Source organism: Brassica napus, chromosome C1, assembly GCF_020379485.1.
Source record: "Brassica napus cultivar Da-Ae chromosome C1, Da-Ae, whole genome shotgun sequence".
In the NCBI taxonomy this organism is placed as follows: domain Eukaryota; kingdom Viridiplantae; phylum Streptophyta; class Magnoliopsida; order Brassicales; family Brassicaceae; genus Brassica; species Brassica napus.
The window spans coordinates 13,927,525-13,943,918 of record NC_063444.1 but is presented as its reverse complement, the minus strand read 5'-3'; the positions used below and the strand labels follow the sequence as shown (position 1 = coordinate 13,943,918).

The following is a 16,394-nucleotide window of genomic DNA, read 5'->3' as shown; positions in this document are numbered from 1 at the left end:
TGATGCAGTTAGGCGAGAACTGATGTGGTGGTTATTAGGTTAACTGATGCGGTGGTTATCGTATAAAGTTTGTATTTTTCTTATATACAGTTATCATATTAAAATGTAGGTATCATGGAAAATATTTGTTGGACTCAACTAACATCAATACGTCACACTTGTGTTTTAATAGAATAGATTTTTGTTATTAATACCCTATTGTAAATTTATATTATTAATAAATTTCCATTTTTGTCTTCTTTTCTTAATTTTTTTCATCATTTTCTTGGGTTATTCTGCCTAATATTTATAGATATAACTAAATTACATTGATTTTTTTATCACAAATCTGAAAAACATGGTTCTTCAAGATCCTGATTGTTAGATGAAATTAGATTTGAGTAATCATGTGTTTTTGTAGTATATACTATTAACGAATTGTTACAAAGTTTGTAATAATGATGGTTGAAACAGGTAAACTTGGGTTAGCTTTCTGTTACTTTAATAAGAAGCATTATTTTCTTATAAAAATTCTCAATACTTTTTTAGTTATCTATGTTTGGATATCCCTTACTATTTGTATTCTTACTTATTTTCTGATTAATGTTTGACTAAATAAGATATAATTGCTGCAGTTAAGAAAAATGTGTCCCCGTATTATTAGGCATGTGTATGTGGTGGTTACATTAAAAAAGAAAATTTGATGCAGTTATATTAGAAAATGTATGAATTGTTTAAATAATAATTAGACACAACTTTTTATCAATAGGTCACACTTGTGTTTTAATAGAATAGATGAGATTATCTACTCATATGGCATCAGAGTAACTCATTTCTAACAACTTCTCAACAGATTTTCTTTGTAGATTAGGTGGGTATTTTTGTTTATTTCTCGGTTGGGTACAGTTATTTCAGTTTTAGACTTTAGTAGAACTAGAATTAACTGTAACCAAAGTCATTTGAATTCGACTAGAGTTTGGTTTGGTCATGCCTTATATTTTAAATGTGTAAAAATTGACAGAATAAATATATAAATTTGCTATGTGGTTTTCTATTTATACTCTAATTAACCTTTACTATTATTTTCTAAGCTTTATCCAGTCACTACTAAACCAGTCTCCTTTGCATGTAGAAGTAGCAATACAATGTTGCTGAACCACATAAATATGTGTCTGTCTCTGCGTTTCTATTCGTTATTGTTACATCCATTACAACACTGGATGGAGCTGAAAGCCAGTTGCACGCAGTTAGACAAGAAAATGGCTAAAAAGAGTTAATTTTTCGATTTTCCCTTTGATTCGGTCTTTACGAATAGGTTTGTGTTACATGGGAATATGGGATTGTAGTAACTTAAAGCTATCATTAACACAAAGTCTTGGAATCTTTATATTAGTTCATGTTCATAATATCTTCATGTGCCTCTGTGATGACGAGTGGAGCACGAGGAACAGTAGGCTGTAGTGGTGTGCAATCCCAGTCTTTACCGTTTTTGACAACTGAGAAATGCTGGGGAACCAATGACTCACCAGAAACCTCTCTCTGTTTCAGAGACTTTCTCTGTTTTTCCTCCACAGCTTTCTTAGCTTCTCTTGCTCTTTCCCAGTCTTTATTCAGTATTCCTTCACTTACTTCACTCCACACCATCGCAGACTCACTCTCCATTACCTCTTTCAGATTCTTGACAGTTGGAGGTTTGAGTCCTGAGATACTCTCATTGGCATTGTAAATAACCTCGACCTCACCGGTCTTGAGATTTTTAGCCGATATTGTTCTGAAACATTATGGGATGTTAATGTTAATTACATTACATGTTACTATGTTCGTAAGAGTTGTAAGGGCTTTATGGTTCATGTTTTCACCTGTCCCAATTACCAAAGATGTCGTAGAGCTTACTCCCAGAGGAAGATTCAGAGATCTTTCCTTTGACTGCTCTATTGTTGTTGCCTCTGAACCTTTCGATGAATGAATCGGAGACCAAGTGTAACTCGGCTTCAAGATCGGTCTCTGGACACTTTATTTTCATTTTTCCAGCCCAGTCAGCTCTCGGCACGGGTACTAGTCGTATAACTAATCTTGGTTGGTTCATATCGTAAGTCTCTTTTCGGCTCTGAAGTTTCATTACTCTTTTTCCCTTTACCTCAAGCTCCACATAAGCACCTTGGTAACCATGCAGAGACGCAGAAATAAGATTTATAATCAAGATTATTAAACCGGATACATAACCATGATAAAATAGTTGGAATATGCGTCCGCCATTAGAGTAAACCAAATGATTATTCAAATTTGGTTGTGTTTTTTTTGGACAAATTATTCAAAATTAGACCTGGTTTTGGGATAATTTGGATGTTGTGCATGTAAATAAGAGATAGCATACCACGAAATTTAGGAATGAAATGCTGAACCCACATAACGTCAATGTTTTCTTCCTCGTGAGTAGCTTGAAGTGCAGACACGGGAGGATGATGCGACACCTGAAAAGTTAACGATGTAAATACGATGTCGATCTCACAATTGTTTCAAAAGTTCAATCGACGTTTGCATTTAACACTTTTTTTTCTTAATGTTTTCTAGTATGACTTATTCTTGGGTTCAACCCTAGGATGAACCTCTAGGTTCACCAACTAATAGGATTGTGTTATTTCATATTCGATATCTTTTAAAAAAAGAAACAAAATATTGTCAAATTATATTATCTTTTTAAAATTAAAAGGTAAAAAGAAATAAATAAAAAATAGTAATAATTACAAAAAAAATATTTTTAACGTCGTCAGCAAAACATTAAACCCTAAATCCTAATCCCTAAACCCTAAATCCTAAACCCTAAACCCTTGGGTAAACCTAAACCCTTGGGTAAACTCTAAACCCTTGGGTAAACCCTAAACCCTTGGATAAATCCTAAACTCTAAATAAAAACACTAAATCCTAAAACTTTAAACCCTAAATCCTAAACCCTAAACCCTAAAACTTTAAACCCTAAATCCTAAACCCTAAACCCTTGAGTGTTTTAGTGTTTAGTGATTTTGATTTATAGTTTAAGATTTATCTTAGAGTTTAAGATTTATCCTAGAGTTTAGGGTTTACCCAAGGGTTTAGGGTTTAGGATTTAGGGTTTAGGGATTAGGATTTAGGGATTAGGATTTAGGGTTTAGTGTTTTGCTGACGACGTTCAAAATATTTTTTTAATTTTTTTTTCTGTAGCTGCTATTTTTTTACTTTTTGAAAAAAAATCATAATATAACTTGATAATATTTCGTTTCCTTTTTTAAGAGATATCGAATTTGAAATAATGAAATCCTATTGGCTGGTGAATCTAGAAGTTAACCCCAAATAACTCTTCTGGTATTGACGTATGTTAAGTCGCATGCAAAACACAAGACCTATGATGAATCATAACTTCATACTAAAATAAATGCTTTATTCGTATGATATTTGTATAAAAATATGTGTACTTCTGAAAATAGCTAAATAATTGATGATTTTAACAAGATATTCGCTTCGGAAATTTAATAAGTTTCTTCATTATTGTCATAAATATTGTACTTGTTCGATGAGGACGTTGATATGACCACTGGAGACATGGTGGGTCTCTCCAAGAACGGGGTTGTACGGAGCCTGTCCAAAGAGTACAGGACGGAGTTTGGAGATGTTCCACGCTACGACCGATTTGAGCCGTTCGATGGGAAGATCGCGACGGTTGCATTCCCCTAGCAGATCATGACCACCAAAGCTGTGTAGATCATCTCGCCGTAACATTGGAGTTGCGATTTTGGTAGGTTCAGCTGTGGTGGCAGCTTTACGTTCAAATAAAATAGTTAATATTAACATTTAAAGGAGAAAATGCATACTCATCATTCTAAATGAAATTTATGGTTGAAGAAAGGAATGAATTCGTCAGGAAAATGATGTGATTTGTACGAATATATAATTTTCAACTGTTAGAAGTCTTAGAGAGATTAATGATACAACCTGGACATATAGCATTATAGACTAACTAATACCTTGATCTTTTTTTTCATGCAAAATATCTGTTGATATTCTAAACTATATATAAGCATATTTATCCTAACACAAACTTTGGTTTCTGCCTTTACTAAAACTTTCTTTAACATTTTTTTAGGAAGATGATAGCAATAAAAAAAACTATCACTCCATCAAGTTCTAAAAAGTTAAACCTGAAAATTGGTGAGATCGGATCCTGGGCGTACATTCTTGAGGAGGCTAAGGATCCGACGGATGACATTTGCAGCGGTGTGCTCAGAATCTTTTTCATCTTCCAACGAGTAAGGTTTGGTAAGTACAACGTGCCTTCTAATTTCTTGTTCTTCTGCCTTTAAACACATTCAAATCAAGGAGTTTTTTGTTAAAACTTTATCTGTACTTCCTTCAAATTAACCACCATTTCTCACGTCCAAAAGCTGTTCAACATGGTTCTCCCAACTCATATCATCATATATAATTATATATACCCTAGCTTATATATGTACTCCAAAGAAAAAAATCTAGTTTCATCTTAAATGGCCTGCTAACAAAATGACATGATTAAGATCGAGATGTATATATGTAAAAGAAAACAAATATTAAGAGAACGTAGTAACCAAATTTACTCTGCGCATGTTTTCTGGTAATAGAGAGTAGGAACTAGGTGGTACATTAATCACTAACAGTTGGAACTATTAAAACTAAAAGAAAACTAAGAATGTGATAGAGTATCATCCACTTACCATTTGAAAAGTCTTGGAAGGGAAATGATATTTCTGACTTTTGCTGACGAAACTTCGTTTTCTGAATGAACGATTAAAAAAAAACTAAGGTGTTGTATTTATGAAATCAAAACGAAACTGAAGAGCTCAAAAACCATAGTGTTAAACTACTCTTCATATATCACACTACCCATAGTACTACTTCTAACCTTTTGCTCCATTTATATATAAACATAGTCAAGGACATGTAATTAGAGAGGTGATAGAGAAGGAAAAGAATTGAATGAGCATTAACTATAGATTTGGAGGAAGCGGTAGTCGTTAGATCCCATCTTCGTATCATTTAATACCTCATTATTCGCTTAAATCATACGTAGCCGTTTTATGCCGTGGTTAGGGGAATGATTTTAGACTCTTGATTTTAAGTTTTAACTTGTTCTCGAATTCGTTTTACGTTGACTCATGAGTTTTAATTAGGGCTGGCATAATACTTAAAACGTGCTCTAATGCTGAACTCATTAGTATTATGGATCCATTACAACACATAATTTTGTAAATATCAAATCTGTTATACAGAACCGGATATATTATATACAGAATCGGATAACTTTGTAAGGGGTAATGTATTTACTTTTGATCATACTGTATTATCAAATCTTTTTTAAAAAAATCTTCTTAGTAGAATCAACTTTATAGGAACAAAAAAATTTCGTTATTGGTTGGCGAGGGTTTTCATGTGTTTGATGCAGTTATTTCGATATGTCTATTGGTTCTGTCAAGTTATTTCGGTTTACCTAAAATGTTGAAGATTAGTTCTAACCAAAGTCGAGCTCGATTTTACACATAAGTCGACTACAAAGCGTGGGAGGAAGCTCAATATCAACCTGTTAGGAACGACGTTAACTCATAGTTGCAAGGCTTTATCTTTCCGGTGGATCTAGCAAATAGCCTTTGTATTGCACGGATGTTACGTGAAAACAAACAGAATTTTGCGTTGTATATATATGGGAGAATTGCCAAGTGTGACTCAAAACTTGGAGTCAAACCCAAAACAATACCCCAACTTGGGTCAAAGGCAAAAGTAACCTAAAAGGCTATTGAAATTACAACTATCCCCTTGTGACCAAACAAAAAAACGGAATTCTTTTTACGTTTCTACCCCTCGCAAGTCGTCTGTTTAGACGACTTGAAAATAAGTCGTCCAGACGACTTAACTTAAAGTCGTCTGGACAGTTAGTCTTAAACATAATTTAAAAATTTTGTAAAAAATATTTTGATAAGTGAAAAATGGGAATTATGTAATTAACATATGTCTTAGGAGGTATAAATTAAGATATAACAAATTTCAATTGTTTTCAGCATAGATGAGTGAAAGTAGTGAGTCATGATATTCTTAAGTTTATGTTTCATCAACATATGTTGTAGTATTGTATGTGTTCTTAGGGTTAGATTTTGGAAAGCATTAAAACCGTTTTTGAAAATTTTTAAAATTACTTATGCGTGTTCATTTCTGTGTATAGTAAACACTATTTAAGTATAATTTGATTTTATAACGTGGTTAGTTAGTTAATCTAGTCATTTTAGTTTAGGGGTTCATTTTAGGGTCTAGGACGACTTAATATTTTGTCGTCTGAAAACAGACGACTAAATATTAAGTCGTCTGTTGTACATTATCAGCCAGAATAAGTCGTCTAAACCGGACCAAACCTTAAAGTTTACCAATGTAATTTTAAAGCTAACTGGATTATTTACCCAATATATAAGGTGATTTTATTTTTTTGTTTCATTTTTCGCGATATTCAGAAACCCTAACAGTTCTCTCTCAAAGGCGATTTCGAATTCCCACGATTTCCGAACAAACCATCGTTCTCAACATCGGCTATCTATCTCACTTCATTCTCACCGTTGTCGCCGCAGCTTCTTCTAACCCTAGCGCCGCCGATTCCTCTAAACCCTAGCGCCGCCGATTCCTCTAAACCCTAGCGCCGCCGCTTCCACTATTTCCGAACAAACCGTCGCCCTCGCCACCGTGGTCACCAACGTTCTAAACACTAGCGCCGCCGCTTCTTCTAAACCCTAGCGCCGCCGCTTCTTCTCTGTAAACCTTAGCGCCGTTTCTCTGTAAACCCTAACGCCGCTAAGTCATCAATCTCGAGGAAAAGATGAACATAAAACGTTGTCTCTATCAATTTACTCATTCTCACCGTTTCACGTTTATTTTTTCAGATCTATAACCGCAATGACGAGTACTCCAACTCCTTCTGCGACTGGAAGACTTGTAAGTAATTTAAGTCGTCTGGAAAGTCTTCCAACTGGACGACTTAGTAGATGACTTAAATATAAGTCGTCCATTTGGAAGACTTTCCAGACGACTTAATTATAAGTCGTCTACTAAGTCGTCTGGACTTATATTGTTGTCTTTGATTATTTTGCAGACAAAAAGGATGGATATTCCAGAACTCCCCCGTAGGTTATACACATCAGGGGAAGAACCAGAAGCCCACAATAGCATTTCGTATCATACGGATAACAGCAAGTTGCATACTGCTCTTAGGAAAGCTCTTACTGATGACGAATTTGAAGAGCTCAAGGAGTCGAGTTTGGGAGTTTTCATCAAGTTCAAGGAGCAGGGATTTGGTTGGGCTTCAAGGCTGGTTCACTACATGCTCAGTTTCAAGCTGGACATTAAGAAGAAGTATGAGATGTGGTCTCTCGTTGGTCCAGAACCTTTGAGGTTTTCACTGTTAGAGTTTGAAAACCTCACTGGTCTAAACTGCGAGTACATCGAGGACCTTGAGACACCAAAATGTGACGTTACCCCAGAGATGGTTTCTTTCTGGGGGATGCTGGGAGTTCATCTGGAAGCTGGCCCAACTACTGATCAGATAATAGCAGCACTGCAGAGATGCGGGGATTGGTCCAGGGAAGATCGCAAGCGGCTCGCGTACCTCTCCATCTTCACTGGATTCATTGAAGGGAGAAAGTTTTCAACCGCTACACGATCTACTCTGGCAAGGCTAGTGATGGATTTAGAACGGTTTGAGAATTATCCATGGGGGAGAGTCGCATTTAAGGTGCTGATGGACTCTTTGTGGAACAAAGAAATTGCTGGCTGTTACACCGTGGATGGGTTTATACAAGTTCTTCAGGTCTGGACGTACACAGCTATGCCGGAATTGGGTGCTAGTATTGGTGGTCCCAGAGCAGACAGTCCGTCTCCACCGATACTGGCTTACGAGGGCAGCAGAGGCCGCAGATCAATGAAAGCTGCTATCTTGAGTCAGGTATTTACTTCAATCCAAAAGACTGCGCAGACGACTTATTATAAGTCGTCTGGAAGGTCGTCCAGCTGGACGACTTATCGGACGACTTAATTAAGTCGTCTGGAAAGTCTTCCATCTGGACGACTTATTAGACGACTTATTATAAGTCGTCTGGAAGGTCTTCCAGCTGGACGACTTAGTAGACGACTTATAATTAAGTCGTCTATTTAGTATTTTTTTTCAAATATCTAACTCGATTCTTCTATTTACTGCAGACCCGCGTGATCAACTTTGTTGAGAAGGACATTAGTGAAATGTGGCCAAAATGGGACTCTGAGGTTGAGGACCTGCCCGCGGAGAACATCATTAAAGTCATGTATGAGCGGAGACCGTGGAAGTGGACCATGGATTGCTGGGAAGTCACTGGTACTAAGGTCAATACAAAACCTAAGGTTGTGACTCCATCAAAGAAGGCCAAAGAGATGGTTGTGTTGGAGGAGGAGGAGGAGGAGGAGGAAGACAATCCAAGACCTCGGAAGAAAGCTCGTAAAGAGGCTCCTAAAGTGGCTAGTGAAGAGGCTAGAGAAGAGGCTAGAGGGGTGACCAGAGAGGAGTTGGAAATTATGTTCAAGGGCGTAGCTGACTGCATGAAAAAAGGGTTTAATAAGTGCATGAGGGAGTTTAGGAAGTTGTCCGATAGATTGGAAGCTGTGGAGAAGAAGGTTGGTGTCACCAATCAGGCTACCCCTCAAGATAAACAGCCTACCCCTCTTGCCAAAGAAACCGGGGGTAGAAACAAACAGGCTACCCCTCAAGATAAACAACCTACCCCTCTTGCCAAAGAAACCGGGGGTAGAAACAAACAGGCTACCCCTCATGCCAATGAAACCGTGGTTAGTAACCAGCCTCCTCCTCATCAAACCAAACAGCAGCCTCCTCCTCCTCAAAAGAAACAGCAGCAGCCTCCTCCTCCTCAAAAGAAACAGCCTCCTCCTCAAAAGAAACAGCCTCCTCAAATCAAAGAGGTTAGTATCAAATCCAGGGTTAACTAGTTGTCCAGACGACTGTAAAAGTTGTCTGGACGACTAGTTGACCCTGGACGACTTAAACGTAAGTTGTCTGGACGACTAGTTGACCACGGAAGACTTAATTTTAAGTCGTCCAGGTCCAACTAGTCGTCCAGACAACTTTTGTTTAAGTCGTCCAGAGTTAACTTGTGTGCAACTTTTATTGCAGAGATGGTTGCCGGAGGATACAGCAACCGAGGCGAACTCGGTAAATAAGACCTCCAAAGAGATTGTTGCTGTCACTTCCACCGATCACCAACCGAGCCTCGCTTCCACCGATCAACAACCGAGCCTCGCTTCCACCGAGCCAAGCGATCCAGTTTCAGAACCGAGCCTGGTTGTATTGGACAAGCGTGCAAAGAGTAAACGAGCGAAGAAACCTGCTCCCACTGTGAGATCTCCTTATACGGCAGAGAAAAAAAAAGATAAAGTGGCAGCCTATAATCCATTTCCGCCAGTAAACAAAGATCGGTTGAAGGAACTCGCTGATTGGTTGAAAACTGATCCGTAAGTGATTGCTTTACCCATAATAGCTTGATTTAGTCGTCCAAAACTGATTGCTTTTTTTGTTTGCAGTCATTATTTAACTAAGACCGAGGACAAACCACGTACATCACCAACAAGGTGGTACCACTTCCTCCGGACAGCCAGAGGATGGCTGGAAGACTGCGTAAGTCTTCTGCACACGATTTAAGTCGTCTACAAAGTCGTCCAAGTAGACTACTTTCCAGACGACTTAAAGATAAATCGTCTGGAAAGTCGTCTACTTGGACGACCACGTAGACGACTTATATTTAAGTCGTCTGGTAACTTCTAACTTGTTATATTTAATATGCAGCATATAGATGCTTGGATTAATGTGCTAAGGCAGAGGTATCAGGAGAACCCACAAGCTTTCAGGAGCGAGCGAATGTGCTTCCTGGATCACAACTTTTCCCAGTCTTGGAGAGAGCAGTATCACCTCTTCAAAACATCGGAACCTGATCACAAAGGTTTAGGAAGAGTTCTACCTGGTGGGGCGTCGTATTTTTATGACGGATCAATACCTTCATTTTGCCAATCAAACAAGAAGTGGGGGGAGGACATTGATGATATCTATGCGCCAGTGAACTTGGACGACAAGCATTGGGTTGCTATTTGGATATCGATCCCTAAGAGGCACATAGTCGTCTGGGACAGCATACCTTCATCTAGTGTACCAGACGCATGGGATGCGATAATGGAGCCTTTTCTCCAGATGGTCCCTTATCTGCTTGTTGAGTGCGCAGCCACCGACGAAATACGGGTCAAATACGGGTTGGAGCCATACACATATGAGAGACCGCTGAAAGGTGTACCCACGGCCAACAATGGTGATTGTGGCGTGTACACTGTAAAGTACATTGAATGTCATGCTCTCGGTGTCTCCTTTGACCCTAAAGACTTTGCTAGGTGCAACGCAAAGAAAATGAGGGATAATATGGCGGTGGATATATGGAAGGAGCTTGTTGATCAGCATCTAAAAGAAAATGTGGATGGTGATAAGTTCGTGGGCTTGTATGATTAGATTAGTGTTTGTATTTGAACTTGTCTTTGTATTTGAATATATAAGTTGAACTTGTAAATATATAAGTTGTAAATATATAAGTTGTCTGGAAGATTAGTGTTTGTATTTGAACTTGTAAATATATAAGTTGTTTGGAAGAAATAAGTCGTCTGGAAGGTTTTCCAACTGGACGACTTACAAATAAGTCGTCTAGAAGGTTTGGACGACTTATTATAAGTCGTCTGGAAGGTTTTCCAACTGGACGACTTACAAATAAGTCGTCTAGAAGGTTTGGACGACTTGAAGGGATAGTAGAAGGTAGTCTAAAAATAAAATACACTTGAAGGGATAATAGAAGGTCGTCTAAAAATAAAATACACTGGACGACTTAGTAGAAGGTCGTCTAAAAATAAAATACACTGGACGACTTAGTAGAAGGTCGTCTAAAAATAAAATACACTGGACGACTAAAAATTTAGTCGTCTGGACGGGTAATCAAGACTGGACGACTTAAATTTAGGTCGTCTGGACAACTAGTCAACTGGTTGTGTACATTGTGGTTTCGTATGGCCAGTTTCCTTGCAGTTTGAGCATCTCCGTGCCCTGTGTTTCTTCCTGGGTTTGTGTCCTCTCATCCTAGATAGCTCCAACCAAGATTGCCATCTTGATTTCTTCGGTCTCCCCCGACCACGCTTTAGTTCTGGAGGAAAGCATTCTCGTTCCTCAATATGTTGTGACACGATAGGATATATATTCTCTGAGTATCCTGCATACAGATAATTCTTTGAGTACAGTGGACATACAAGTGTGGAGATATGCAAACCAGCATGTATTCCAGCAGCTATAGCATGAGAGCAAGGTATTTTCTCCACTCCATAGACACCACAATCACACTTTGCATGTTCCAAATCAACCACACAGTCCATTTTGCCACCTTTGACAAAGAAATGCCATCCATCAATTGGTTCGACCGTCATCGTACCCGCTATCTCTTCTCGAACAGCAAGCAAGTATTCAACACCCCCGCTATGTTCAGTTGTGAGACTCAAAGCATCTTGTCTCCTTTTCCAATACCATTTTCCTAACTTCTGCCTTATGAACTCCAGCAGGAACGTAATCGGAAATCCTCTTGCTCGCTTCAGTGCGGAATTAATAGATTCAGCAATGTTGCTTGTTTTTATGTTGAACCTGTTCCCCTTACAATAAACCCTTGACCATAGCCTGACGTCGGCTTTCTCCAAATACGTTGCAAGTTCCGGGTTTGCACTCCGTATCTCAGCCATGTACCGGTCAAAATCGTAAACCGTGTGAGCATAAGCAGCCCCTTTCACCAAGTACATGAGATGTTTCCCTTTAAACTTTTTGACAATGTTATCTTGAAGGTGATAATAACATATTCCTCGGGTTGCCCAAGGAAACACCTTATCACACGCACTTTTAATGGCCTTGTGCCGGTCGGAGACTATCACCAGAGGCTTGTCATGAGATATACAACTAGCCAATTTTGTGAAAAACCATTCCCAAGAAGGTATATCTTCCTCATCCACGATCCCAAAAGCCAATGGGAATATCTGAAAATTGCCATCTTGTGCGGCTGCAACTAACATAGTTCCTCCATACTTTCCACTTAGGTGAGTTCCATCCACCACAATGACCCTTCTCTGATACTTAAAACCTTTGATAGAAGCTCCAAAAGAGAGAAATAGATACTTAAATCTTTTCATAGAATCAAGTTCTATCGCCGTGATAGAATCAGGATTTGCAATGGAGATTTGCTCGAGATATGATGCCAGACGCGAATACCCTTCTTCTGCTGATCCTCTCACCAATCTTTGTGCATATAACAGTGCTCTGTATGAAGTGGTGTAATCAAGCGCCATGCCAAACATGTTCCTCATTGCATCAGTGATATGCTGCGGAGTTATCCCATCAATGATTCCAACACGATCAATGAAAAGACTACCTACATACTTCGGAGTACAGTGTCTCCGCTGAGCGATTCGGTCTCCCGCTGAGCATAAATGTTTTTCCACATACTTTGTTACCCAAAACGTGTTTGTCCCATGTTTGACACTCGCTCTGACCTTCCATCCACAATAGCTAACCGGACATGTTGCCACAACGAGAGTTTTCGTTGATTTGTATAATTGAAAGAAAACTTACCCCTCACTGCTGCCAACCGCAGCTCTGAAAGCAGAGCACCCTTGCTAACAAAACTCTGGTTGACATAGATACTGGTACCATTCGATTTTCCTCCTTCAATAGCATTTGTCTTAGCATATGTCTTTTGGATTTCTTCAAAACAAATATTATCATCATCTTCCTCGTCCTCATCTGGAACCTTTCCATAAAGACTGTAATCCCCACCATTCTGATCCGTTTCACCAACAATAGAATTATCAGCATCCTCCTCCCCATTTTCCTCCTCCCCATCTTCTTCCCATTCACCAGCTTCATCATTATCACCAACATCTTCTTCCCATTCACCAGCTTCATCATTATCACCAACATCTTTTTCCCATTCACCAGCTTCATCAATATCCCTTTTCTCTGAAACCGTTTTGACCTTGCTGCGGCTTGATACACAAAGACATACTCTATGGGTTTTGAGTATCTCCAGCAAGTTTCGAACTTGTCTATCACTTGTAACATGAATGGGAAGACTGCCTGGAGCCATCATCATTTCTGCTGGTAATGAGTAGCTAATCTCCACACTCACTGTTCTCATGTCCAGGTTATAATCTTCTTGAGCCATTGCAACAAGTTCAGCATGTGTTGAATCTTCATTCAATAAAAACAATCTTCCTCCTTTGAGATCATCAACCACAAAATCCCAACGGAAATCTCTCAACAACCATTCTCCATACACTGCATGTAACTGAAAAATCATCTGCAAATATTCAAAATAAAACACATTAGTAAACATAGAGAAAAGGGAAATGAAGAAGTTCAATAAACATTGCCGCAGACGACTTAGCATTAAGTCGTCCAGAAGACTTAAAGGTAAGTCGTCTAAAGAGGTCACTTTTGCAATTGAAAATTAAAAGGGACGACTTAATTCTAAGTCGTCCGGCTTTGTTTGTTAAAAAAAAAACTTCAGACGACTTATATATAAGTCGTCTACGAGAAACGGGCTAGTTTTGCATTTGACCGAATCGTGTCAGATCTTTGACTATTTCTGGACGACTTATAATTCAGTCGTCTCTGGGAAAGTTAAAATTTCAATATTTTATGAAAACTTGACGACTTACGTGTAAGTCGTCCTAGGTTAGTTTTGTAATTGAAAAATAAAACTTGAAATTTAACTTTCTCCAGACGACTTAGATGAAAGTCGTCCAGCTAAACGACTTAATTTAAGGTCGTCCGGGATAAGCAAGGTTTGACCAGAAAATTGGGAAAAATTCTGGACGACTTTGCTTTCCCCGGACGACTTTAAATTAAGTCTTCTGGAGGGACGACTTTATATTAAGTCGTCTGGTTAAAGTTAAATTATGAAGTTTTATTTTTCAATTACAAAACTAACCTAGGACGACTTACACGTAAGTCGTCAAGTTTTCATAAAATATTGAAATTTTAACTTTCCCAGAGACGACTGAATTATAAGTCGTCCAGAAATAGTCAAAGATCTGACACGATTCGGTCAAATGCAAAACTAGCCCGTTTCTCGTAGACGACGTATATATAAGTCGTCTGAAGTGTTTTTTTTTAACAAACAAAGCTGGACGACTTAATTTAAGTCGTCCGTTTGACCAGAAGACTCATCAGTAAGTCTTCTACATACAAATGACTTACTAGTAAGTCTTCTACGCGAACAGATCTTGAAAAAAAATTCAAATTCGTACCTTAAACTAGGTGAGATGACTTCGTTTGCACACAGGGTCTTCTCCAACCACCCAGAACCTCAAACGAAAGCAACCGTAAGTCAAAACGAAAGAAATATGGCTCTGCAACCATAGCCCATATTTTGAATCAAAAGCTTGAGTTTTTTGGATGAATATAGAGAGAAAGTGAAAGAAATGTTGTTTTTAGTTCATAACAATTGAAACAGAGAGAGTGTAAAGAGATTTACGTGCATTAAAGGGCATTAAAAGCTCCAAACAGTTCGTACAAGGTTGTTGCCACTATTCATTGCAGTGGCAGTATTGTAAATACTTGAAGAAGATGAGGTTGAGACAGTAAAGAAGCCATTTTCGAAAAAAAAGAAAAAAAAAATGTTAATGGCATTTTCGTAGATAAAGTGCAGGTGTGGGGTTAAAATCTCAAAAAAAAAGGAGTCAAAAGAAAATGTTAGTTTTCTGTTTGACTCCAAGTTGTGAGTCACTTTTGCAAAAAGCCCTATATATATATATATATATATTTTTTTTTTTGCTAGGATTTTATTTTATTTATTTTTAACAAAAAAATAATCATTTTGTTTAGGTAATAAAAAATTAAAAACTAAACTATGTTGATTGACCGAATAGGATATTAACGCGGCCTATTTTGATATGCTTTATTCATTTGTGGCCATCTACCGTTTCTCAGGGTACAAACGAATCGAAGGCAAAACCATTTTGTTAGCCAATCTAGAGAAATATTTCCTGCAACGAATATATTTCCATTTCCGCAACTTAAGCTTCGCTGGAAACACAGAGTGGTTTGACTCTTCGACCGAGATGGATGGCTTTGGGAAGCCGAGGCTGAGCATCGCCGGGGGAGGACTGAGAGGAGGAATCATCTCCGTGGTCTGAGTATTAATTGGAGTCCCTGGCTGCATTTCCCACTTGAACGGTACACCCTCCGACCTCCGCTGATAGTAGTATCCGATCGATGAGTTTCTCGACATTGATGGCGATCCTTTCTTGCCTATATCATTCTCCATGACTAGCACCAATGATCCTTATGGTGTTTGAGTTATGCTATATATGTTCTTGATTCACTATATGCGGGTTCTTGGTTTGATGTTTTCGTATAGACACAAGAAGAGACTGAGGGAGAATATGTTAGAATTTTGGGAATTATGAAATATATATAGTGATATTCTTGTCCGGCCGAGAAGATGGAAACACAACATGTTATGATAGATCAAGTTGATTTGTAATATTGTATTTAATTACTTGCTGATGATGTATATTGTAAGTCTGTGTTGAGGGTTTTTGACTTTGCACAATAGATACTATTGCTTAATACTTCAATGACTCTTGCTTTTACACGGTCAAGGTACCACTTTATACTACATTATCACGGTGCATGTATCCAATTCACATGGACTCGTATATATGAATGGGAATAGATGGATGTGTATTAGATTATCTAATTTAGATATATGATATTTGGTCAAATCTGTGTTAACTTTGATACGAAGCGCACGTTAGTTACTTTGATGTTGGACGGTTCATACGCGCATGTGAGGGCTCAAACCAAAACTCTAAAGAAACGCCAAACTTTTGCGTCTTCTTTAATCATCAGTTATCTACGTTAGCACTCATCTTGTCATCAATCGCTTACAAACGGTATCACAAAAAAAACTAACACGAAACTTTTAATAGTAAAGCAAGCAACCTATAAGATTACTGCAAGCAAAAAAAAAAAATTTACTGCAAGCAAAAAACTATTACTGCATGCAACATACGTATGTTCCTCATATTAATTTGTGACAGAATTTGCAATAAATCCGCGACAATCTGTTCCTTATGTCAGTGACATGCAGTGTAATATTTGCGTTTGGTAATGTCAAACAATTAATTTACCAGGTTTGAAAATAAGAATCTTAAAGATATTGGAGTACTAAGAGCATCATCATCCCTGAAACCCCAAATGGAGTTTCTTAATTTTTTTTTTTTTTTTTACTTTTTTGAATTTAGAAAAAAAAAAAAATGAA

At 38.0% G+C, this 16,394-nt stretch overlaps 2 protein-coding genes and 1 pseudogene across 2 annotated transcripts; 1 reads left to right on the top strand and 2 right to left on the bottom strand.

Moving 5' to 3' along the window:
- Nucleotides 1-1,243: 1,243 nt before the first annotated feature.
- On the bottom strand, nt 1,244-5,779 carry LOC106351263 (annotated as a pseudogene).
- A 1,344-nt stretch (nt 5,780-7,123) lies between these two features.
- Nucleotides 7,124-10,555, top strand: LOC125580153. Its single transcript, XM_048744214.1, has 6 exons — nt 7,124-7,963; nt 8,218-8,541; nt 8,683-8,967; nt 9,179-9,516; nt 9,586-9,679; nt 9,848-10,555. Exons 1-6 carry the CDS (start codon nt 7,124-7,126, stop codon nt 10,553-10,555), a joined length of 2,589 nt encoding a protein of 862 aa, XP_048600171.1.
- A 4,355-nt stretch (nt 10,556-14,910) lies between these two features.
- On the bottom strand, nt 14,911-15,946 carry BNAC01G17750D. The gene has a single exon (XM_013855277.3). The coding sequence runs from the start codon at nt 15,393-15,395 to the stop codon at nt 15,045-15,047; it is 351 nt and encodes a 116-aa protein (XP_013710731.1). The 5' UTR covers nt 15,396-15,946; the 3' UTR covers nt 14,911-15,044.
- Nucleotides 15,947-16,394: the final 448 nt, after the last annotated feature.